This window comes from Piliocolobus tephrosceles, chromosome 16 (genome assembly GCF_002776525.5).
Source record: "Piliocolobus tephrosceles isolate RC106 chromosome 16, ASM277652v3, whole genome shotgun sequence".
Classification (NCBI taxonomy): domain Eukaryota; kingdom Metazoa; phylum Chordata; class Mammalia; order Primates; family Cercopithecidae; genus Piliocolobus; species Piliocolobus tephrosceles.
This window is the reverse complement of record NC_045449.1, coordinates 49,576,770-49,601,018: the sequence shown is the minus strand read 5'-3', so window position 1 is coordinate 49,601,018 and position 24,249 is coordinate 49,576,770. Positions and strand designations below refer to the sequence as shown.

General features: G+C 40.6%; 1 protein-coding gene and 2 long non-coding RNA genes across 10 annotated transcripts in view; 1 reads left to right on the top strand and 2 right to left on the bottom strand.

Moving 5' to 3' along the window:
- The window catches only part of LOC111537442, a 90,587-nt gene extending 80,848 nt beyond the window's left edge, over positions 1-9,739 (bottom strand). For all 6 annotated transcript variants that reach the window (XR_002729980.2, XR_002729981.2, XR_002729982.2 and 3 more), the window contains exons 1-2: positions 9,611-9,739; positions 8,770-8,856 (exon numbers count right to left, since the gene is read on the bottom strand). This is a non-coding gene — a long non-coding RNA (uncharacterized LOC111537442). The remainder of the gene's footprint in view (positions 1-8,769; positions 8,857-9,610) is intronic.
- KRT24 (keratin 24) lies at positions 9,594-15,313 on the top strand. 3 transcript variants are annotated; one of them, XM_023204191.2, is made up of 9 exons: positions 9,595-9,809; positions 10,110-10,258; positions 11,396-11,478; positions 11,894-12,050; positions 12,947-13,108; positions 13,207-13,332; positions 13,660-13,877; positions 14,654-14,766; positions 14,966-15,313. In XM_023204191.2, exons 1-9 carry the CDS (start codon positions 9,653-9,655, stop codon positions 15,067-15,069), a joined length of 1,269 nt encoding a protein of 422 aa, XP_023059959.1. In that variant the 5' UTR covers positions 9,595-9,652; the 3' UTR covers positions 15,070-15,313. The 3 variants fall into 3 exon arrangements, with proteins under 3 accessions (XP_023059957.1, XP_023059959.1, XP_023059958.1); XM_023204190.2 differs by having other exon boundaries at positions 9,595-9,857; XM_023204189.2 differs by having other exon boundaries at positions 9,594-10,258.
- Positions 15,314-15,467: 154 nt separating this feature from the next.
- LOC111537324 lies at positions 15,468-22,486 on the bottom strand. The gene is made up of 2 exons (XR_002729970.1): positions 22,270-22,486; positions 15,468-15,854 (listed from the first exon to the last, which is right to left on the bottom strand). It is a non-coding gene; the product is annotated as an uncharacterized LOC111537324 (long non-coding RNA).
- Between the last annotated feature and the right edge of the window lie 1,763 nt (positions 22,487-24,249).

Genomic DNA, 24,249 nt, shown 5'->3' with positions numbered 1-24,249 from the left:
GATCTCCTGACCTTGTGATCCTCCCGTCTTGGCCTCCCAAAGTGCTGGGATTACAGGCTTGAGCCACTGCGCCCAGCCTGTTTTTTTTTTTTTAAAAAAAAAGCAAAACCAATATACATCCAAATGTTAACAGTGACTATTTTGGGATAGTGAAATTATGAGTGATCTTTATTTCCTGCTGTTTGTTTACATACATTTTCTCATTTTTCTGAAATAAACTGTAGAACTTGTAAAATTTTAAAATCTTTAAAGATAAACCATCTGTATGTTTAAATTTTTTTAAATGAATACTCTCTGTTTTGTTTGGTTTGGTTTTGTTTTGTTTGAGATGGTGTCTCACTCTGTCGCCCAGGCTGGAGTGCAGTGGCAAGATCTCAGCTCACTGCAACCTCCACCTCCCCAGTTCAAGCGATTCCCCTGCCTCAGCCTCCTGAATAGCTGGGACTACAGGCACATGACACCACACCAGGCTAATTTTGTGTATTTTCAGTAGAAACAGGGTTTCACCATGTTAGCCAGGATGGTCTCGATCTCCTGACCTCATGATCCACCCACCTTGGCCTCCCAAAGTGCTGGGATCACAGGCATGAGCCACTGCGCCCAGCCTCTCCTTTTTTATTGTCAAAGAAAAATACAAGAAGGACCAAGTGATAAGTAATGTGGTAGAAACTGTAAGAATAATAAGAAAAAAAAATTATGCGGGGAGAAGGAGAAACTGGTAAATTAAGGGTTGGAGTGTTCCAGAAGAGTGTTCCAGAAGAGATAGCCCTTGAAAAGTGGTAAAATTTGGATACATAAAAAGAACAGAATAAGGTGTGATTTGAGGCCTTGCTCCAAGATCAGTCACATCAAAAGTACTTCTAGAAACATCCAGTCACCTCCAATGAATGGGTCACAAGTTTGTACCTAAAGATCATCCATTAGTCCTCATTAGAAATATGTGCTTGTGTCCACTCTACACACAGAAAGGTAATGGTAGGTCCTGGACTTGCTGTTGAATGCCACTGTGGGAAGGACATGGGCTTACCTGGCACCCTTCAACCAAGGTTTCCTGGGCACCTGGTTTCTCTGTCTCCCTCCAGGGTACAGGCACCAAAAGAGAAGCACAATTGCTTGCTGGGACCTTCTTCTCACTCCATCTAGTCAGCCTCCACATCACAACTGAGTCCTGTTCCTTTTCTCCCTTTCTGGAAAGATCTGGCTTCATAGACAGTATTCCTACTGGCTTTTCTCCACGTTCTGGTAACAATATGGATGGCCCCTGTGTCCTAATCCCACAGCGTCTTATGCCCAGCTCAAATCTGCAGACTCTGATCAGCTCTGCCCAATCCCAGTCACAGCTTTGCCATGGCTTCTCCAGGGCCCTCTCCTCCTAGGGTAAGCCCTGTGCCCCTTCTCTCCCAGCATGCCCCAGGGCCACTGCAGGTAGGCTGAGCACCCCAGCCTGTCCCTGTCACTGTGCCTGGGGTGAGTCTTGCCAGGACTGGTCTGATGAGCACAGAGATCACCCACTGGGTAATAATTTGACTAACTACCAGAAAGGTCTCCAAGAGTGCTGCCATTGCCTTATATGTGGTATTCTCTTATAATTATTTTAATCTGTTCTATACCCAGTTATGTCTCTTTCCCACTTCCAACCTTGTGTGTTTTGGACCTCTCTCTCTTTTCCTAATCAGGCTCATGAAGAGGTTGTCTATTTAATTGATCTCTAAAAGTATCAGCTTTTCAACGTATTTATGTATTTTTTTCTTTTCTGTTTGAATAATTTCAGCCTTTATTTTTACTAATTTATTTTTATACTTTTTAGTTTATCTTGCTGTTCTTTAAAAGAAATTTTTATACTAAATCTCTTCATCTGTGGTCTTTCTTTTTTAACAATGCAGCCATTAGAGGCTATAAATTTTCTTTATTGTTCAAAGTTAGCTATATCCCAAAAGACCAGGTATGAAGTGCTTTTCTTTTTACTTTCTTTTTTTTTTTTTTTTAGAGATGGGGTCTCGCTCTGTCACCCAGAGTGGAGTGCAGTGGCACAATCATAGCTCACTGCAGCCTCAAATTCGTAGGCTCAAGCGATCCTCCTGCCTTGGCCTCCCAAAGGACTGGGATTACAGGCATGAGCCACCATGCCTGGACTTTTTCACTACTTTCTGGTTTGTCACATTTGGTCCAACAGTCATAAAAGGCTTCTTTTTTTCCTGTGATACCCAAGTGGGCATCCTAACTTTCAATTCAATTCTGACACTATCTGGAATTAGTGTTAGACTCAGCAAATTGAAAAGCTCTGTCTCACAGGACTGCCCTCACTGTAGATGCTAGTCACAAGTATCAGGTCTCCAGGTGATGTGGTTTGGATCTGTGTCCCCACCAAATATCATGTTGAAATGTAATCCCCAATGCTGGAAGTGGGGCCTGGTGGGAGGTGATTGAATCATGGGGGCCACTTCTCATGGTTTAACACCATCCCCACCTTGGTACTGTGTGATACTGAATGAGTTTTTGTGAGATCTGGTTGTTTAGAAGTGTGTGGAATCTCCCCACTCTCTCTCTTGCTCCTCCTCCAGCCATATAAGACATGTCTGCTTCTCCTTTGCCTTCTGCCATCATTTTAAGTTTCCTGAGGCCTCCCCAGAAGCAAGGCAGATGCCAGCATCATGCTTCCTGTATGCCCTACAGAACTGTGAGCCAATTTATAGATTACCCAGTTTCAAGTATTTATTTATTTATTTATTTATTTATAGCAGTGCAAGAACAGACTTGTACACCAGGTTACCCACACGTCTAATTTGTTACAAAGTTTGGGGTTTCCACAATCTTCCCCACTTCAGTTTGGATAATTTCTAGAATGGCTCACGGGACTCAGGAAAACATATTGCCTACTATTACCAGTTTATTATAAAGGATCCAACTCAAGAACACTTAAATGGAAAGGACAAATAGGGCAGGATATGAGGGAACAGGCACAGAACTTCCATGCCCTCTCTGCACATGCCATACTCCCAGTACCTCCACATGTTCATCAACCCAGAAGCTTTCGAAGCCCCATTATTTAAGGCAGTAGTCCCCAACCTTTTTGGCACCAGGCTCTGGTTTTGTGGAAAACAATTTTTCCATAGACCAGGTCGGTGGAATGGTTTTGGGACGATTCAAGCACATTACATTTATTACATATTTTATTTCTATTATTATTATTACATTGTAATATAAAATGAAATAATTATACAACTCACCATAACGTAGAATCAGTGGGAGCCCTGAGTTTGTTTTCCTGAAACTAGACAGTCCCATCTGGGGGTGATGGGAGACAGTGACAGATCATCAGGCATTTAGATTCTCATAAGGAGCCCACAACCTAGATCCCTCGCACGCGCGGTTCACAACAGGGTTCATGCTCCTATAAGAATCTAATGCCACTGCTGATCTGACAGGAGGTGGAGCTCAGGTGGAAATACTTGTGCAGCCTCCACTCACCTCTGGCTGTGTGGCCCGGTTCCTTCATACAATTCCCAGGGATTTGGGACCCCTGACTTAAGGGTTATGTAGGTTTCATGACATAGACATGAGTCTGGCTATTTGTGATTAACTCAATACCCAGCCCCTCTCCCCTCCCCAAAGGTTAGGAGATGCGGCTGAAAGTTCTAAGCTTCTAATCAAGCTTCGGTCCTCTGGAGACCAGTATTCATCCTGAAGCCATTGAGAGGCCCCTAGCCACAAGCCATCTCATCAGTATTCAAAAGACACTCTCATCATTAATATATATTTCCCTTTATACCACAGTTATCTAAGAGAATGTATCAGCTCACAAAGATTTTTCTGGTTGTCTTTTTTATTGTTTAGTTCTAATTGTAACTCTGATCAAGAACATTGTCTTGAAAGAATTTCTAGGCGAGTATCCATTTCCTCAGTTGGGTGCCTTTATGAGAGCTTTCCTTGGAGTAGACACATAGAGGCCAGTTAAGGAGATCTCTAAGCACAATTTCCACTTTACCCAGTTCTCAAGTATAAGCAGTGAACTTTTGCAGTTAATGCTGTAGTAAAGAAAATCCCTCCTGGCTGGTGCAGTGGCTCACGCCTGTAATCCCAGCAATTTGGGAGGCCGAGGCAGGCGGATCACCTGAAGTCAGGAGTTTCAGACCAGCCTGACCAACATGGAGAAACCCTGTCTCTAATAAAATACAAAATTAGCCGGGCGTGGTGGTACATGCCTGTAGTCCCAGCTACTCAGGAGGCTGAGACAGAATTACTTGAACCCAGGAGGCAGAGGTTATAGTGAGCCAAGATCACGCCATTGTACTCCAGCCTGGGCAACAAGAGCGAAACTCTGTCTCAAAAAAAGAAAAAAAAAATGGAAAAGAAGAGAAAAAAGAAAATCCCTCCTAATTACAATATAAAACACTTTCTAAATCAGAGAAGTAATACATTTAATTACTGGATTGCTAAAAATTAGAGCTGGAAGGGAACCTGAAAAGTGGATAGACCAATATAATAATTTTACAGATGAGGACACGGTAGCTTGGTCGAGAGACATCAACTGTTCTCAAATGTTGTGTTATAGTTCTGGTGGACAGAGGACAAGCGACATGAGACTGATGAAGCTTTCTTCTGAGCATATCATATAAAATACCATCATATAAAATATGATCTTATATAAAATACCGTGCCATTCTTTTGCTATGAAGCTACTATTTAAGCCCTGGATTCCTTGACGAAAGATTTGCAGCTTCTCTGATATCAGAGGGCAGCAGGAGGTTGAGGGGTCAAGCTCGAAGAGACAGAGCAGGAAGGCCCAGTGTATGGACTTAGCATTGGCAAGAGGCACAGGGGCTGGGCCCTACTGCTCAAGTTATGATCTGGGTTGTTCATGCTTTTGGATTCTCTGAAGAGATGACTACTGTCTGTCTGGTATGAAGAAAGGCACAGAAGGACTTTATAAGCAGAGTCAATCCTTGAAAACTGTGCTTACTTCAAACTGTCTTGACTGTGGCCCCTGGAGGACAAAGCATCCCAATCCCCGCAAAGTCGCTCACCCATTATCTTAACTCTCCATAAACTCACAGAATGATCTTCAGGAAACGTAGAGAATTGAGTTATTTAGAGATTTGAAAGCACTCACATACAAGAACAAAGCCAGGTGATTTTTCTCCCAGAAGAAAATTTGGCAAAGTGGCATGACCAAGCAGATGCTTCCTGGTAGAGAAGAGAAAGCCTTCAAATAGACACATTTAAGTGAAACCAGGAAGAGAAAGAATGGACGAGGGTGATGGGGAAGGAGAGAAAGTGGTGCAGGAAGAGAAACAGCCACAGAATTGGTGGATTTCTGGGGTGTGACAATGGCACACCCAATCCATCCATGGGTGGTGCTAGATCTACTGGAGTGAGTTCTTGGTCATGTTATTATTGCAAAACCTTTTTTCTTTTCCAAGTAGTTGAGCCTGGCGGTGCCTACAGCAAGCACCAGCTGGAAGCTGGCCCAAACAATGATTCCCTACAGCAAGGTCCCCAGTTGACTCTTGTCTGACCTTTCCGCCCTCTTCCCAAACAACATTTCCTCTTACTGCCAAGCCCCGCTCTCCACCACCACACGCTGAGAATCACTAACCCAGAAGTGGAGCATAAAGATTCAGAAAACAGGCCGGGTGCGGTGGCTCAAGCCTGTAATCCCAGCACTTTGGGAGGCCGAGACGGGCAGATCACGAGGTCAGGAGATCGAGACCATCCTGGCTAACACAGTGAAACCCCGTCTCTACTAAAAAATACAAAAAACTAGCCGGGCGTGGTGGCGGGCACCTGTAGTCCCAGCTACTCGGGAGGCTGAGGCAGGAGAATGGTGTAAACCCTGGAAGCGGAGCTTGCAGTGAGCCGACATAGCGCCACTGCACTCCAACCTGGGCGACAGAGCAAGACTCCGTCTCAAAAAAAAAAAAAGATTCAGAAAACAAAACACAACACATAGTAAAGAACTAAAGTAATCAGCGACCCAAGTTGTTCATGAAGACAATCAGGCCATGTTAGTTCTTATTAATTCAAGGAATATTTACTGTCTATCTACTATCTGTCATTGCAAAGGCATTGCAAAGAGACTGTTCACACATTAAATCTATACTTTCCAATGTGTGCAAAATAAAGAAAATCGGTGTATTAAAGAGATATCTGCACTCCCATGCTTATTACAGCACTATTCACAATAGCCAAGATTTAGAAGCAACCTAAGTATCCGTCAACAGTAGAATGGATAAAGAAAAAGTGGCACAGTCGAGGCGCGATGGCTCACGCCTGTAATCCCAGCACTTTGGGAGGCCGAGGAGGCGGATCATGAGGTCAGCAGTTCAAGATCAGCCTGGCCAATGTGGTGAAACCCCGTCTCTACTAAAAATATAAAAATTAGCTTGGCGTGATGGTGGGTGCCTGTAATCCCAGCTACTCAGGAAGCTGAGGCAGGAGCTGAGGCAGCTTGAACACAGGAGGTGGAGGTTGCAGTGGGCTGAGATCGCACTATTGCTCTCAAGTCTGGGCGACAAGAGTGAAACCTGTCTAAAAAAAAAAAAAAGTGGCACATATACACAGTGGCGTACTATTCAGGCATGAAAAGAATGAGATCCTGTCATTTGCAACAACATAGATGAAACCAGAGGTCATTATGTTAAGTGAAATAAGCCAAGCACAGAAAGACAAACTGTGTATTCTCACTTACTTGTGGGAGTTAAAAATTAAAACAATTGAACTCATGAAGATAGAGAGTAGAATGATGATTATCAGACACTGGGAAGGGAAATGGGGGAGGAAGGGGAAAGTGAGGACGCTTGATGGGTACAAAAAATAGTTAGAAAAAATGAATAAGACCTAATATCTCATAGCATAACAGAGTGACTATAGTCAATAATAATTTACTTGTATAATTTATAATAACTAAAAAATAGTATAATTGGAATGTTTGTAACACAAAGGATAAGTGCTTGAGGTGATGGGTACCCCATTTACCCTGATGGGATATGTACACCTATATCAAAATATCTCATGTACCCCATAAATCTATATACCTACTATGCACCCACAAAAGTTAGAAGTTAAAATTTTTTTAAATATATACTTTCCCTTCTTTTTTCCTGTCTGCCACAGAAAGTTTTGTCAACATTCAACAAATACTCTAAACCCAGCAACTTCCCTTAACTACTCTGATCTGATGCTTCTACCTGAAAAACACACAACAGAATATTTTCTCGAATGAACAGAAGATAGAATCCCCAAGTTCTCTTCTCAGGTCTGTAAAGATCCATCAGGAGCCATAGGCCATGCATTTCAGTATTTGGTTTTCCTGCTAGTCTAAAAGCCTGCAATATATTAATCTGAAAAATATTTAAATACTAGTAATCTATCCCACACACACACACACACACAAACAAATTGATGGTTATTATCTGCAAATCATTCTGCACTTATTACTGAAATCATATTCTATAAGGAAATATAGCTTTTATATGATTCTTTACAGGTAAAAATAAACTTCTAATCACAAACTATTCAAAATTTGAACTGGGAGCCCAGACACACCTAAGATTCAATCTCTCTCTCTCTCTTTTTTCTTTTTTTTTTTTTTTTTTTAAGATGGAGTCTCGCACTGTTGCCCGGGCTGTAGTGCAGTGGCCCAGTCATGGCTCACTGCAACCTCCATCCACTGGGTTCAAGCAATTCTGCTTCAGCCTCCCAAGGAACTGGGATTTAAACGTGCTCTCAGCCAAATGCAAGTCTTTATGAAAATGGAAAGATTACATTTCACAGTTTTGAAAGGGAGAAAAACTCTGTGACTGCTCCTCCCATTGCCAGTATTTGCATACCATTTAATCATTAGGGTTTACGTTTCTTTGGTTTCATAGCTTTAGGGATGGGCGAGGCAGGATGACCAACACATTATGTGTGGTGCATTTTTTAGCTACTTTAGAAGGGCGTTATAAAAATTACTCCCAGCTTAACAATTTAAAAGTTTGTACACTTTGTACCCCTTGGAGACATGTCACCCTAAATATGAAGAAGAGTAACATTACACTCCTGCGAAAACAGTACAGGTAGAGCACAAAAGCCACATAAGAGCTACATGGTAAAGGGAATCATCACTTATTTAATCATGTGTCCCAATCAAATACAATTTAAGGAAGAATTAAAAGGAGAACATTGTTTAACAAATGATTGAATATAAAGGTTAAGGTATGCACATAGTTTAACAGAGACTGGCAAAATAAGGAAGAAATTCTTAAATAAACAAAAGTCAGCTACTTAAGTTTAAAGCTAAGGAGGATACAAAATATTTCTGGAAGCATCTGTTTTTTAAGACTTTTTTAAAATGGTGGTAAAATACATATAACATAAACATCATCTTAATCATTTATAAGTTTACAGTTCAGTAGTCTTAAATGCACTGACATTGTTGTGCGGCCAATGTCCCAAACTCTTTTCATATTGCAAAACTAAATTCTATGCCCAGTAAGCAACAACTGTCTGTCCCCAACCCTTCAACCACTGGCAACTCCCATTCTACTTTCTGTCTCTATGAATTTGACTACTCCAGGCACCTCATAGTACTGGAATTATACAGTATCTGTCTTTCAAAAAGACACTGTTAAACCAGTGAAGTGACTAGAAGACATGAATGGAAACAGTCTAAAGTACAAAGAGACAAAAAACCATGAAGCACAAAGGGAACTCAGGAGGGTTCAGAATCTGTAAAATCACTCCAGTTGTAACACTAGTTATCAGAAGTAGATACAAATCCTCTTTTACCTTTAAAACGAAGGCAGGAAGTATCAGCATCATCTCTTCATTTCTTGAAATGTGACTCAAAAAGGAGGTTGCTCTCTTTTTATCAGACTAGAATTTAATCAGAAAGAAAAGCATATTTAAATGATCTACCTAAAAACTTTTCAATTTTTCTTAGACGTTAGCTACTTGAATAAACATGTTGCTGAGATCTAATAATACTTACCTGGAAAACTATTATTTATGTTTTTCTTATGAACTATATAAAAACATAATTTTTACAAATTATATGCTTTTTGTATGTTGTACAAAATACAAAAAAAAAGAAAGCAATAACTTAAAATCACAAACTTCAACAACCTTAAAAAACATGCTGATTGAAATAATCAGAGATGGATGCTTAATCAAATCTGAAATTATTGCTGATGTGAAAGCTAATTTCAACTTTTGAGAACAATAAGAATAAAAAAGTTACGTGACTGATGGGACATTTTTATTCTCATCGTATTATTTCAATTACATTTGTTAACCTGGAGATATTCTCTGCAAATGTGAAATCATGAAGCAAATTTAATAGAACTGCAGTTCCAGAGAAAAGTTACCAGTCATCAAAACCTCTGTAAGATTAAAACTGTAATTCTGAAAATTTTTTTGTTTTGCTCCAGCTTATTCTTTTTTTTATGGGTATAGTAAATGCCCCCGGGCTCTGACTTAACTTCTGAGAAGTGTTCGAGAAAAAGAAATTATCCAATTACGGATTACCAAAACTGTAACAAGGATTAAGAAGTGACAGAGAAAAGGAACACCCTCAAAGTGTGTATATAAAGGCCAAAAAGGCAGCCTTGAATACATCGTTCGTCATCACCTCTCCTATTCGCCTGGACAAGCTCACGTTTGCAGGAACACGATGCCTCGCTCGACTCGTGTCTCCTCCTCCAGGGCTGGCGGCAGCAGCTCAGCCAGGGTGTCTGCTGGTGGAAGCAGCTTCAGCGGCGGAAGCGGATGTGGTCTTGGGGGCAACTCGGCCCGAGGCTTCCGAGGAGGAGCCGGCAGCTGTGGCCTGAGTGGGGGGTCTAGCAGTGCTTTTGGGGGCAGCTTTGGAGGGGGCTTTGGTAGCTGCTCAGTAGGGGGTGGTTTTGGGGGAGCTTCAGGCTCTGGGGCAGGATTTGGTGGGGGTTCTAGCTGTGGCGGGGTCTCTGGATTTGGCAGGGGTTCTGGATTCTGTGGGAGTTCTGGATTCAGCAGCGGAGGCTTCTACAGCTATGGTGGTGGTATGGGAGGTGGTGTTGGCAATGGGGGGCTTTTCTCTGGAGGGGAAAAGCAAACCATGCAGAACCTCAATGACCGCTTGGCCAATTACCTAGACAAAGTCAGAGCCCTGGAGGAGGCTAACACTGATCTGGAGAACAAAATCAAGGAGTGGTATGACAAATACGGGCCTGGGTCTGGAGATGGTGGATCTGGAAGAGATTATAGCAAATACTATTCAATAATTGAAGAGCTCAGAAACCAGGTGAGATTCTATCTGTGCCTGAGTTTCTATTATTTGTGGATCTTTCACTTCGTTTGGGATCATGTACTATAATGAAAACTTTAAGTTAAGAAATTATTTGAAAACATATTTGCTTGTTACATATGCAAAGTAGGACCTGATGTGTCTTAATTATTATAATATTTTATGTGACATTAATTTTCTGTTTCCATCTCAGTTTCAGTATTTCTACATAAGAGGAAAACTTATACATAATACCAGGCAGCTAATTATCATTTATATATAAGAATGACGGCAGTGAATCAACATTAGTTTAATTATTTATGATGAATTCTGACAGACTGACATATTTTATTGTCTTACTAGATTTAAATATTCTTTAGGATTATTTTTCTTCCTAGAAAATCTGGTGCAAACATTACATAAGAATGTAGTAGAATCTAAAATGTTTAGCCACTTTTGTATGGGAAATAAATTTTTAAATACTTTTTTGGAAGTGGAATACAATTTTTGCACTATTTCCTGAAAAAGTGCATGAGATAATCTAACAAAGTAGCAGAAATATGCAGAGGGCTATATCCTGTAAAACAGGTTCCTGTGCCTAGTCCAATAAATGTGCAAATGGTTATCTTTTTGCAGAAAGTTGTAGTCCTAAATATACCAGCACCAGATATACAGGTGTCATTACTAAGTAAGTTTGCAAAGCAAGTCACCTTTAAGAGCTAATAACACAGGCCAGGCGCTGTGGCTCACACCTGTAATCCCTGCACTTTGGGAGGTTGAGGCGGGCAAATCACTTGAGGTCAGGAATTTGAGATCAGCCTGGCCAACATGGTGAAATCCCATGTCTACTAAAAATACACACACACAAAAAAAATTTAGCTGGGCATAGTGGCACGCACCTGTAATCCCAGCTAATCAGGAGGCTGAGGCGCAAGAATCACTTGAACCTGGGAGGCAGAGGTTGCAGTGAGCCGAGATCTCGCCACTGCACTCCAGCCTGGGCAACAGAGCGAGACTCTGTCTCTACACACACACACACACACACACACACACACAAAGAGCTAATAACACAGGCAACATCTACCCTTACAGGTAGGCATGTAGACACAAGGTAAAAATCATTCATGATTCACTTACTATTAACATCTTTTTTAGATCATTGCTGCCACTGTTGAAAATGCTGGGATCATTTTGCAGATTGACAATGCCAGATTGGCTGCTGATGACTTCAGACTGAAGTAAGAAACATGAAGACTTGAAAACAAGTGTTAGGGGAAAAAAATAAATTTTATTTCATTTTATAAATACACACACACACACACACACACACACACTAGAAGATCATGACCTAAATTTACAAACATCCCAAGGGTAAACTTTAGACCATTCTTTCATCAAAAAGAAAAAGAAAAAAGAAAGAGGCAAATTTAGAATGAGAATTTTATTATAAAAAATGTTAGACACGATTAGAATTAATATAACACTGGTATTTTTCTTTATAAGGGAAAATTTCCCAAGAGAAAACTTAGTAACCTTTATTTATTAAAATGCCCACAGGTGAGAACTTTTGCAATATGTAAGAATGGAAGGTATTCTTTGAAACACAGCCAGGTGAGCTTACAGTACTTTTTGCCTTACTGCTGTCCCTTCCAGGTATGAGAACGAGCTGTGTCTCTGGCAGACCGTGGAGGCTGACATCAATGGCCTGCGGAAAGTCCTGGATGACCTGACTATGACCCGCTCTGACCTGGAGATGCAGATTGAGAGTCTCACCGAGGAGCTGGCCTACCTGAAGAAGAACCATGAGGAGGTAGGAACATGTTCTACATAAATGAATAACTCCCCCTAACATATTTCTCCCCACATGCATTCTATACAAATAAAATTGGCTGGGTGCAGTGGCTCATTCCTGTAGTCTGGAGGCTGAGACAGGCGGATCCCTCGAGCCCAGGAGTTGGAGGCCACAGTGAGCTATGATCATGCCACTGGATTCCAGCCTGAGCAACAGATAGTGTGTCTCTAAAAAAGTAAAATAGGCTGAGCACGGTGGGTCAAGCTTGTAATCCCAGCACTCTGGGAGGCCAAGGCAGGCAGATCACGAGGTCAGGAGTTTGAGACCAGCCTGACCAACATGGTATACTAAAAATACAAAAATTAGTGGGGCGTGATGACGCCCAGCTGTTGCACCTGTAATCCCAGCTACTCAGGAGGCTAAGGCAGAAGAATTGCTTGAACTGGGGAGGCAGAGGTTGCAGTGAGCTGAGATCAAGCCACTGCACTCCAGCCTGGGCAACAGAGCAAGACTCTGTCTCAAAAAAAAAAAAAAAAAAAAGTAAAATAAACTCAATTTTATCTAAGTGAATTTCCCACACACTACGACCAGGAAACAAAAGTAATCATGAGTAAATTCTATCTAGATTTGATTTTTTTTTCCTTTCAGACAATATTTCAGACAATATTTCCAAATTGTTGTCTAGGCACATTTTAGGAAGTCATCCCTTTTCTTTTTCTTTTCTTTTTTTTTGGATTTTTAGTAGAGACGGGTTCTCACCGTGTTAGCCAGGATGGTCTCGATCTCCTGACCTCATGATGCTCCCACCTCGGCCTCCCAAAGTGCTGGGGTTACAGGCGTGAGCCACCACGCCCGGCCTGGGAAGTCATCACTTTTCTATTTGCATCACGATGGTCTTTTTTCCTTCATGCTAGGAAATGAAGAGTATGCAAGGAAGCTCTGGAGGGGAGGTGACTGTAGAAATGAATGCTGCTCCAGGGACCGACCTGACCAAATTACTGAATGACATGAGGGCGCAGTACGAGGAGCTGGCTGAGCAAAACCGCCGAGAGGCTGAGGAGCAGTTCAATAAGCAGGTAGATCCTCTCTGCTGAGCACCTAAGCCAGTAGCCACACACAAGCCTCTACTGCTCCTTTCACCAGCCTACAACAGCTGCATTATATTTGTATTTAGAGTGCATCACTACAAGCACAAATCTCCACTGATGCTGGGGCAGCCAGTTCTGCCAAGAATGAGATAACAGAACTGAAACGTACCCTGCAAGCCCTGGAAATTGAGCTTCAGTCCCAACTGGCCATGGTATGTGCAAATAGCTTTTCACATTTTCCAACAGGGAGTTAGGCAAATGTAATTTTCTTTCTTTGCCAAGAGGTTCACTAGGCACATAAAAAAGGCGGTGTTAAGGAGAACTGCATTATGATTATAGAAAGCATTAAAAGTTAATGTACTCTATTTCACATAAAAGATTTAGTTTAAAAAGTGCCAACCAAAATTGAAGAAGCAATGATATAACAATATAGGTTATATGGCGAAGCTACACTTCTAGTGCCACATAAAATTGCACTTTTAAAAAATCATCCAATGATTTATTTTCATTATGAATTTTTTATTTGCTTTTTCTCTTAGAAAAGCTCCCTGGAAGGAACCCTGGCTGACACAGAAGCTGGCTACGTGGCTCAGCTGTCAGAAATTCAAATGCAGATCAGTGCCCTGGAGGAGGAGATCTGCCACATCCGGGGTGAGACTAAATGCCAGAACGCAGAGTACGAGCAACTGCTGGACATCAAGACACGCCTGGAGATGGAGATCGAGACCTACCGCCGCCTGCTTGATGGAGAAGGAGGGTAAACCAAAGTCATGAACAAACTAAAATGCATACCTTAGTGAATTTATTTTATAAAACCAAAATGAGACTCAGGGAGTAGACTTGTATATAGAGAGAGTAATAAAATAACAGACACAAGCTGGGTGCAGTGGCTCAGGCCTGTAATCCCAGCACTTTGGGAGGCTGAGGTGGGAGAATCACGTGAGCCCAGGAGTTCAAGACCAGCTTGGGCAACAAAGCAAAACCCCGTCTCTACAAAAAATAATATTTAAAAAATTAGCTGAAGGCCAGCGCAGTGCCTCGTGCCTGTAATCCCAGCACTTTGGGAGGCCAAGGCAGGCAGATCACATGAGGTCAGGAATTCAAGACCAGCCTAGCCAATATGGTGAAACCCTGTCTCTACTAAAAATACAAAAATTAGCCAGGCGTGGTGGTGCACACCTATAGTCCCAGCTACTCAGAGGACTGAGGTGGGAGGATCACTTGAGCCCAGGAGGTTGAGGCTGCAGTGAGCTGTAATCTTGCCACTGTACTCCAGCCTGGGTGACAGAACGAGACCCTGTCTCAAAAAAAAAAAAATAGCCTGGCATGGTGGTGCACACCTATAATCCCAGATACTGGGGAGGCTGAGACAGAAGGATCACTTGAGCCCAGGAGTGCAAGGCGGCACAAAAAGTAACAGACACAATCCAATTAAAACACATCCAAAGCTTCATCTTGAGGAATCCCTGGGGCGGAGGGTTTCTCCTGCCTTTGCAAACTGCAAGGGAAAACAATTCTTTTTTTTTTCTCCAGTGGTTCTAGTTTTGCAGAATTTGATGGTAGAAACTCAGGATCCACAAACATGGGATCCAGGGATCTGGTATCTGGTGACTCAAGATCTGGAAGTTGTTCTGGTCAAGGACGAGGTAGACATTTTTTTTAATGTTGTTGATAATTCTGTAATTTAAAAGTAAAGGCATACTTTGCTTGTCATACTAAAAGTATCTGCTATTGTTTACATAATTTTACCCAGAGAGAACACGTTGAATGCATATGATTGCATTTCTCTTGCTCTGTGTTTCTGTGATAGTTTCCAGACTGACATTGCAATCCCATGATTTTCAGATTCAAGCAAGACTAGAGTGACTAAGACCATCATAGAGGAGTTGGTGGATGGCAAGGTTGTCTCGTCTCAAGTCAGCAGTATTTCTGAGGTGCAAGTTAAATAAGGAACTTCCAGATCAACGAGTGTCTTTCAAAGAAAAAAAAAAAATCAAGGACACAAGGGAAGAAATGGCATCAATCTAGGCATATTTCTGGATAATTTCAGGAAAAGCTTCAGTCCAGAAATGGATGACTAGCCAATTTTTCTGCATCTTCTTATTTCCTCATTAGAATGCTCTTGAAATAGCTGAATTAATGATTTTGCTCTAATTGTTTCTTTGCTTCAATAAATTTACTTTTGCAAATTAATTTGATTATTACTTACTTTTTTAAAAAGTATTTTACCTAGGAAGGAAGCTATCATTGATGATTAGCTGCATGACTATATTACTAACATCAGTTCGTTGTTTATATCTTCCTGTTGTAACCAAGCGAGTTACAGAGAAACGCCATACTCTGAGACTAACTCAGAAGACCTTTTATTGCCAGCGACCGAGAGACGGCTAGAGCTCAAAATTCTCTCGGCCCAGAAGAAGGGGCTAGATTTCTTTTTATACTGTAGTTTAAATAGGGGAGGGGAGTTTAGCTGAAGCAATTTTTACAGAAGCAGAAACAGGCAAACCAATTAAAAAAGATTAATTGGTTACAGAAACAGTTACAGAAAAGTAAACAGTTCCAGGTGCAGAGGCTCAAACTATCACAAAGAGATAATGCAGGGGCTTTGGGTACCATCCCCCGACTGTGTCCCTAGGAACTGCTGATTTAGCTTGCCTCAATATTTTATCAGTAAGTGCATTCCTGGATGTGCTTGGAGTCAGCTTGCACTAGTTATGCCTTTAAGGGAGGAGGGCTGCAAGTGAAAAAACAAAAATGGAGTCTGTCCGGCTCTCTCAGCTAAGAGAGACAATCAGGTTAAAACAAGGTAGGGTATCACATTACCTTCTTTATACAATTCAGATCATAGCCATTTTTTTAATGTGGGCATTTTTAATGGTATTGCACAAGAACTCAGTGGCACAATAGCTGAAATTAGACTACAGTGTCAACAGCTTAGCCCACAAAGAAGGCTGTGATTATTTTAATAATCAACTTATAATTAATGTCTAGTTTATATATGTCCATCACTGAACTCGATATTTTATAAGATAAAAAAGAAACTCATAATCTCCCTCCTACTTCAAAAAGCTCATATTTCAGCAGAGAAGAAAAGCTAAAACACAAGACAGCAAGCAATAAAAAGCTGTTAATAGTAAAGACTTGATTTCACAATCTGCATCAGAAGTAACATAGGAATCAGACGTGTGTTTACAGGACATTTAGGACAGGGGTCAAATAAAGAGTCTTGGGAAACAAGATTGGCTATGTGATATGGCATCTGATTTCCTGAAACCTTGAAGGCCCCAAAGAGAAGAGATCCTCAGGCACTTGTTCCCCTGCCAAATCTAGCCACATCTTTAGCCAAAACCTGCCACTTCGCCAAGCTGGTGTTTCTTTTCCCCACTCTCCTCTGCTAAGATCTTTCACCCCGTTGGTGGTCATAGCCCTATTCTTTCATTTCTACTGTATCCCTGGGGCCACATGGCTTTGTCTTGTCTTGTTTGGGATGATGAAACCTGTTAAGATTGTGCGGGAGGTGGTGCGGGCCCCAGGAAGAACCAGGCATAGCACCAACCCAGGCTGCCTATGGGCTTTCTCAATCAAGGAATTTAAATGCCCATATCACAAATTAGAGAATCAACTCTATAGGCCAGTCCTCAAGGAAAGAACATGGCATGTGGCATAAAAAGCCAAATGTAAAGTTATAAAAGGGCAAACCTGAACATGTATCTTCCAATATAAAACCAATTAAGAACTGTATGGGCATATCAAACCTATCATCAAAACAGGTAGTTTTTCATCTTCCGGGAGCATCGAATAAAACATAAAATGAACCTCTGGGTACATTACGACTTCTGCTTAAATAGCTAACCACAGAATAAGGTTAATAGCTAACCACAATAAACATTAAACCACTACTCAAAGAAAAAGAGCAATGTTAAGTTGCCTAAGTCAAAGCCGTTTTCCACCATCAAATCATTACAGTAAATAAAACCCTGAATGCTTCTTCTCCACTGAAACACTAACAGTACGAACCAGTTTATCCAACCTGGATTCACAGCTCAAGGGCAAAAATGGAAATCTGCCGTAAGCAGCCTGCAGAAGCTAAGCCATCCCAGCCCCATCAGTGAAGCCTCTCTCTGTGGGTCTTCTCAAGCCTAACCTTCGAGCTGTGGATTTTGGCCACCTGAGACCTATGTTCATGGCTAGTATTATCTTCATGTCAAGGCAAAAGTATGGGGCTACTCCGAAAATCATTTTGAGGTGAAAACCCTCAAAATGATTTGAGAACTCTGTTCTTCCTTGGCATGCGTTACAATGCAGCGTTTGTACGGAATGATTGTTTACAAATATAGAAAACGCCCCATCATAGACACCAGAACACTGAGACACAATGGAATGTGTTATTAAGGGCATGTTCAATTTTGAAAACTGAAACTGTTGAACCATTTTGGATCATAAAACTTATTTAGAGTGCCAAATAAAAAGTTAAGGACACGGTGTTCATACATTATTACTTCCCTTAAAATCATTGTAAAACTCTATAATAGGAATATGTTTATTGTGAGACCCTCAAGTTCAGCTCTCGAGGCAATTTTTTGTTTTGTTTTGTTACAGGGTCTCGCTCTGTTGCCCAGGCTGGAGTGTAGTGGTGCCATCTCGGTTCACCTGCAGTCTCAACCTGCTGGGCTCAAACAATCCTCCCATCGTGGCCTTCCAAAGTGCTGGGGTTATAGGCATGAGCGACTGCACCCAGCCTCAACTTTTGAATGAGAGGAACATGTTTTTTTTTTCTGAGAGTGGATTTACTGTTAGAAGAGAGAGCTCATGCCCAGGGCTTTCTTTTTTTTTTTTTTTTTTTTTTTTTTTTTTTTGAGACAGAGTCTCTCTGATCGCCCAGGCTGGAGTGCAGTGGCACAATCTCGCCTCCACCTCCCAGGTTCAAGCAGTTCTCCTGCCTCAGCCTCCCAAGTAGCTGGGATTACAGGCGCCCGCCACCACGCCCGGCTAATTTTTGTATTTTTAGTAGAGACGGGGTTTTACCATGTTGGCCAGGCTGGTCTTGAACTCCTGACCTCGTAATCCGCACACCTCAGCCTCCCAAAGCACTGGGATTACGGGCGTGAGCCACTGTGCCCGGCCTCGCACACGGGTTTTCACCCATTGACTTTTGATCCAGAGATTCACAAGGTTGTTTTTTCTTTCTGATCTCAGGGAAGTATACACAAGAATGATGAGAATGGTCGATGTGGCATCCATCCTCACAGAGATTAGAAACAAGAAACAAGGTTCACAGCAGGCAGCTCAGAGGAAACCGGTCAAGTATTTGAAGCCCTAAGGAAAGTGGCCTAAACTTGCTGGACGACTTCATGGAATTAGACAGTGTTCACCCAGGAGGAGACAAACTGGTGAATACAAATCACCCAAAATGAAGCTCAAGTAATATTATCCACACAACCTCCTCAAGGAACAAAATACTGCAAGTAACAAACCACTTTAAAAACTTTTCAGTGGCTGAGATATGACACTTGGATAACAGAAAATATTGATCAAGCCCTTCTGAAAACAAAGTACTCATTTGTAGTATCAATGTCAATATGAAATGATGAGGCAGGAAAGAAGCAAATGTTAATAGTTCAACCACTTTTTTTAAAGTTAGCACTTAAATAGCAGGTAAAGGACAAGCCCGGAGGTATCCTGTATACAAAGCTTGGATTTCCAGAGAGGAGGCATGATGAAGTGATTTGCTGACAGAACCACAAGGAACATGAAGGTACATGCGAGCTTATAACAAAAGTGTGATAGGATGTGCATTGCGTGCCTCAGTCACCCAGGCTGGAGTGCAGTGGCGCGATCACGGCTCACTGCTGCCTAGACCTCCTGAGCTCAAGTGATCGTCCCATCTGAGCCCCCTGAGCAGCTGGGACTACAGGTGTGCTCCACCATGCCCAGCTAATTTTTGCATTTTTTGTAGAGATAGGGTTTTGCTGGGATTACAGGAATGGCTCACACCTGTAATCTCAGCACTTTGGGAGGCTGAGGTGGGCGGATCACTTGAGCCCAGGAGTTTGAGACCAGCCTGAGTAACATAGTGGGATCCCATCTCAACAAAAAAATACAAAAATTAGCTGGGACTGGTGGCATGTGCCTGTAGTCCCAGTTACTCAGGAGGCTAAGGCAGGAGAATCACTTGAGCCAAGGAGATTGAGGCTGCTGCGAGCTGTGATGGCACCACTGCACTCCAGCCTGAGTGACAGAGTGAGATCCGGTCTCAAAAAGAAAAAAAAAAAAAAAAATTAGAGAAAGTGTACTATATGTGGTTCCACTTGTGATGTAAAAGCATTACAATAAATTAATGTCTATAATTAACCTATATAGATGTTTCTATAATAAGTGATGTCAAGCATAATAATTTTTTTGAGCAATCCAAATGAGAAAAAATAAGAGGGGAAAAGGAATTTATATTTCATAAGCACATGTTATGTAAATAAATACTTTGTATCTATGTTTATATTTTATTTCACTTAATCCACAAACTCTCTGATGTAGGTATTACTGTTCCCATTTTATAGATGAAGAAAATGAAGCTGAGAGAGGTCATTTATTTAAAGGCACATGGCAAGCAAGTGGAAAAATTACAAGTTAAAGCCCCATCTCGTAATTCCATGAACTAGAATTCTACTCTACCAAAATAAGTGAAGTTCTGTAGTTTCATATCCTAAACTCACCAACTGGCCTATTTCTGTGAGAGGTACTCCCCAAAAGTGCTATTTTTTTTTCATTTTTCCAAAACTGTTTCTCCCTCAACTAAAGTAAACAGGGAGGCTTCAAATTTTTCAGAACAGTTTTCTATCTAACAGGAGAAATCTGTTGACGTTTGAGACCAGAAGAACCAAAAAAGATACCCATTGGTCTGAGTTCAGATAGAAAGCAGGCCATCACATGCCCCTGTGGTTTGGTCTGAGTTCAGATAGAAAGCAGGCCATCACGTGCCCCTGTGGTCACGAAAACTGAAACTGGATTTCAAGTTAAGGGCAAAACCAGAGGAAGACCAGCTTCCTATGCAGGACAGGAGCATCTTGAAATGAGCTTCATAATCTCACAGTGGTAGCAATTGGAGGAAACTATTTCATTGAAAACCAATTTTTAAAAAATAAAAATAGAGACAGGGTTTCAATATGTTGCCCAGGCTGGTCTCCAACTCCTGGCCTGAAGTGATCCTCCCGCCTCAGCCTCCCAAAATGCTGACATTACAGGCATGAGCCACCATGCCTGGCCAAAAACCAACTTTTTATGTGCAGAAAGTACATATGATATGTAATTCTAAGCAAGAACCATTCTAAAATTTTTATAACAATAAGGTGGGCAGGTGATCCTCTGCAAAGAATTTTGTTAAAAAGTTAGCACATATATTTGGAGAAATGTAATCACATTTCCAAGCATCCTCTCTCATCCTTGAAAAACCTCTACTTGTGCAATTCAAAACTGAAATGATTAATGCCCAGAATTTACTGACCTGTGGAAAGAGTTTTATCACAACTATCACAACTTTTGTTAATTAATTCTAACACTTTCATCTTTAGACACACACGCTGCTTTTAGCTTGCAGCTATCTGTAAATAAATTGCTTCGTATGATCTTTATTAATTTTAAATAAATTGCGTCATGTGATTTTTTTACTTGTTTGCCTAAGACCAAGACGCTAGACTTTTAAATCTCCATGATGGTTTTTATGCAAATGAGGGCTTTGTTACACCAATTTAAGATGAGATAACTTTGCTTTCCCCACTGGTTGTTCCACACCCAAATTTTCCATGAAGATTCAATATCATGGCTTGTGATTTCTGTTACAAACATAGCAACATAAAATTTCCAGAATTTTAAAGAGTTGGGGGGTGACTTTTATTCCAGCCTCCTGCCCAGAACAGAAATTCTCCCTGAAAGATTATTCTAGGTCTTCAGTTTCTGGCTTAAGGTGCCTGGAACTTGGAAAGATCATGACTTTGTAAGGCAGTCCATTTCATTTAAGAACAGGTGTAATGTTGGAAATGTCTTCGTTTCCAAATCTGTCTCCCTGTGTAACTGCCAGCTCTTTGATTCTGGTGTAGCCCTTTAGAGCTATTTTCAAATGGCCATCGTGTCTCCTCTTTTCTAGACAAAAATCCTAATTTCTTTAGCCATGCTTCATCTGGCATTGTTTCCATACTCTTCATTATATGGGCCAGGTGTTTTGGATGTAGTTAACGTATTTGCTATTAAATATTCCCTCTAGGATATGACATGCAAAACTAAACAGAAGGGCCAAGAGTTGGGGGAAGATGACCTCTGGGCTTTGTAAATTTTTTAATATTGTCTAACAGCAGCAGCCACATCACATTCACAGCTCTGTTGAGCTGGAACTTCGGCAGAGAAACTTTATTCTTCATCTGATGGTTTCTTTTGTTAATTCACAGAACTTCATTTTTTTGTTCACTTATTTTACCAAAGCTTTTTTATCTTACTTATTTGAGGTCATTATGTCAGCCTGAAAGATCTTTAAATATATTTCCTATTCTCTCATTTAACATATTAAATATATTTTGTGTCATTAAAAAAAGCAAAAGCAACAGAACTAAAATACAAGTAGCATCCACCAATAGCCCCACACTTGCCAATAACAATATCAGCTTGATATGTAAGTTTCCTAAATTTGTCATTTGAATATTTTTTCTAAGAATAAGTGTTAAGTTGTTTCAATTTTAACAGAAGTGTTAAAAAATATATACTTACTTAATGACTAGGATGTTCAAAGCCATAGGGATAAACTCAGACTCTCCATTAAAGTAAAATGAAGCAAAAGCCATTCAGAGAGAGAACATCAACTCACACCATGTTTGTTTTTACCAAAAAATATTGTCTAACAGCTTTCATTAAAGATTGATTGATTGATGAAAGATAGATAGAAACATCCTCCATCAACCTCTGAGTTTATCTCACTGCACTGACAACAAACATGAAGAAAAATGAATTTAGTAATATAGAAATCATGGGGGGCCAGGTGCAGTGGCTCACTCCTGTAACCCAGCACTTTTGGAGGCCAAGATGGGTGGATCACCTGAGGTCAGGAGTTCGAGACCAGTCTGGCCAACATGCTGAAACTCCACCTCTACTAAAAATACAAAAATTACCTGGGCATGGTGGTGGGCACCTGCAGTTCCAGCTACTAGGGAGGTTGAGGCAGGAGAACTTGGGAGGCAGAGGTTACAGTGAGCTGAGATCGCTCCACTGCACTCCAACCTGGGCAATAGCACAAGATTCCGTCTCAAAAAAAAAAAAGAAAAGAAATCATATTTTTGTTTTTTTTCCCCCATGATTGCAAAAGAAACTGCAAAAGGAGCAAGACACACCCACGGCAAAGGTTTACGAGAACCTGGAGAAACGTACAAGTTTGCTATTTAATATTAAATCCACCCACAAAACTCTATTATGTTAGTTCCTCCATTCCTCTTCAACTCTCTTGGGCAGGGGAGAGGTCATACACTTTCATAAGAGAAGGGGAAAAAGTTAGATATAATTAGTTATTTCAAAATTCCAAGCAGGCTCTAATAAATTTAAATTTTTATTTTCTTAGAATCAATCAAATTCAAGAAAAAAATAGAAGAATGTCATTTATTTTCATATTATTTTCCTAAATTTTATTCTTAAATACTTCAAATATGTAATATACAGGATACAGAAATTAAGGATCTGCCCCTTCCAGAAATTGGTTTCTATTACTTCTCCAGAAATTGGTTTCTCCCTAAAATTGGTTTCAAATAACTTCATCTGAAAATAAGTAATATTTATCATATCATTCCAAAGGACTTTGTGTTATAAGCATTGTGCCTATAAAAAGGTATTTTCCTTTGTGCAGAAATTCCATAAGGGAAAATACAAGTTTAACTGGACTGATATCATGTAAATATTATCTGCTTTGTCCCTCCAATATGAAATAAATACCTAAAGGCATTTTCTGTGCCTTTTAATAAAAAGACAGTCTATTGAGTTTAACAAATAATTAACAAAATAACAACAGTATTACAGATGTCATTAAAAATATTTAAAACAATTATATCAGAGATGAAACAGCCACATTATAAACTATAAGAGGAATTACTAATTGATGACTCCCTTACCACTCTCTCTGTTGGGCTTTGTAGAGTTAATTTCTTCCATCGAGTCATACTCTGCCCCAAAATCTGCTCTATGGCAATTAGATACTGCTCATTGGAAAGAAAGAATTACAGACAGAAATGTGACTCAGGTGGAGATCTTCTACCAACTTGGGGGGAGGTGGGTGGAATCTTCTGTGGTAAGAAGAAGGATACAATGTAAAATCTAGATGACTTTGTCACAGTTTACCTGGACAAGGTCTCAACTGTGGTGCAGGCAAAGAGTACACTTGAATATAAAATCAAAGCATGGAATAAGAAATTTGAGCCCGGGCTAATGATCAAGGAGAAAAACAGGAAAACAAGAAGTATTACCAGATAATTACACACTTAAAAAAAGGTAAGACATTTTGTAGACAAAAAAACCACACTAAAAATGACAAAATTTGAAAAGATTGGCAACATCCTCCATGTATACCTGTACTTTTCTCAATTTGGCAGATTGAGGAAGAAATTTAACAAGCAACAGAATATACTTTTTAGCTATGTTTTTTTCCCTAATTTGTTTACTTTTGTATAGTTCATTTTATGGAAAGAATTCTAGAAATGTTTCCAAAATACTTAAGAAAAAGTAAACTAAATTTCTTACAGTTCTTTTATTCTCAAAAGCAGAGGTATATGCTATTTTCCATTAAAGAACAATATACATATAAAATTTATTTGAAAGACCTGAAACTGACATGCCTTAACACCAGCATACAGAGGTTCAGAATGCGAGTGTATCAAACACAACTTTTTGTGTCCTGTGTTTCCAGATTTCAGATGCAAACACTGACAATGCAACTTCATGCTACAGACCATTAGCGTAAAACTAGCAGCTGTGGACTTCAGACAAAAGTGTGATATAGTTACCCTTAGCAGCATGGTGGAAAACATAAGCTATGGAGATAAGCACTAGGTAAGGCCAGGCGTGGTGGCTCACGCCTATAATCCCACTTTGGGAGGCCGAGGCAGGCG

Excerpts from the sequence above, each read along its gene's own strand:
- KRT24 (XM_023204189.2), top strand. The coding sequence starts at position 9,653 with ATGCCTCGCTCGACTCGTGTCTCCTCCTCCAGGGCTGGCGGCAGCAGC. Across the intron at positions 10,259-11,395 it reads TTGAAGAGCTCAGAAACCAG|ATCATTGCTGCCACTGTTGA; the intron begins GTGAGATTCTAT and ends CATCTTTTTTAG. Across the intron at positions 12,051-12,946 it reads TGAAGAAGAACCATGAGGAG|GAAATGAAGAGTATGCAAGG; the intron begins GTAGGAACATGT and ends CCTTCATGCTAG.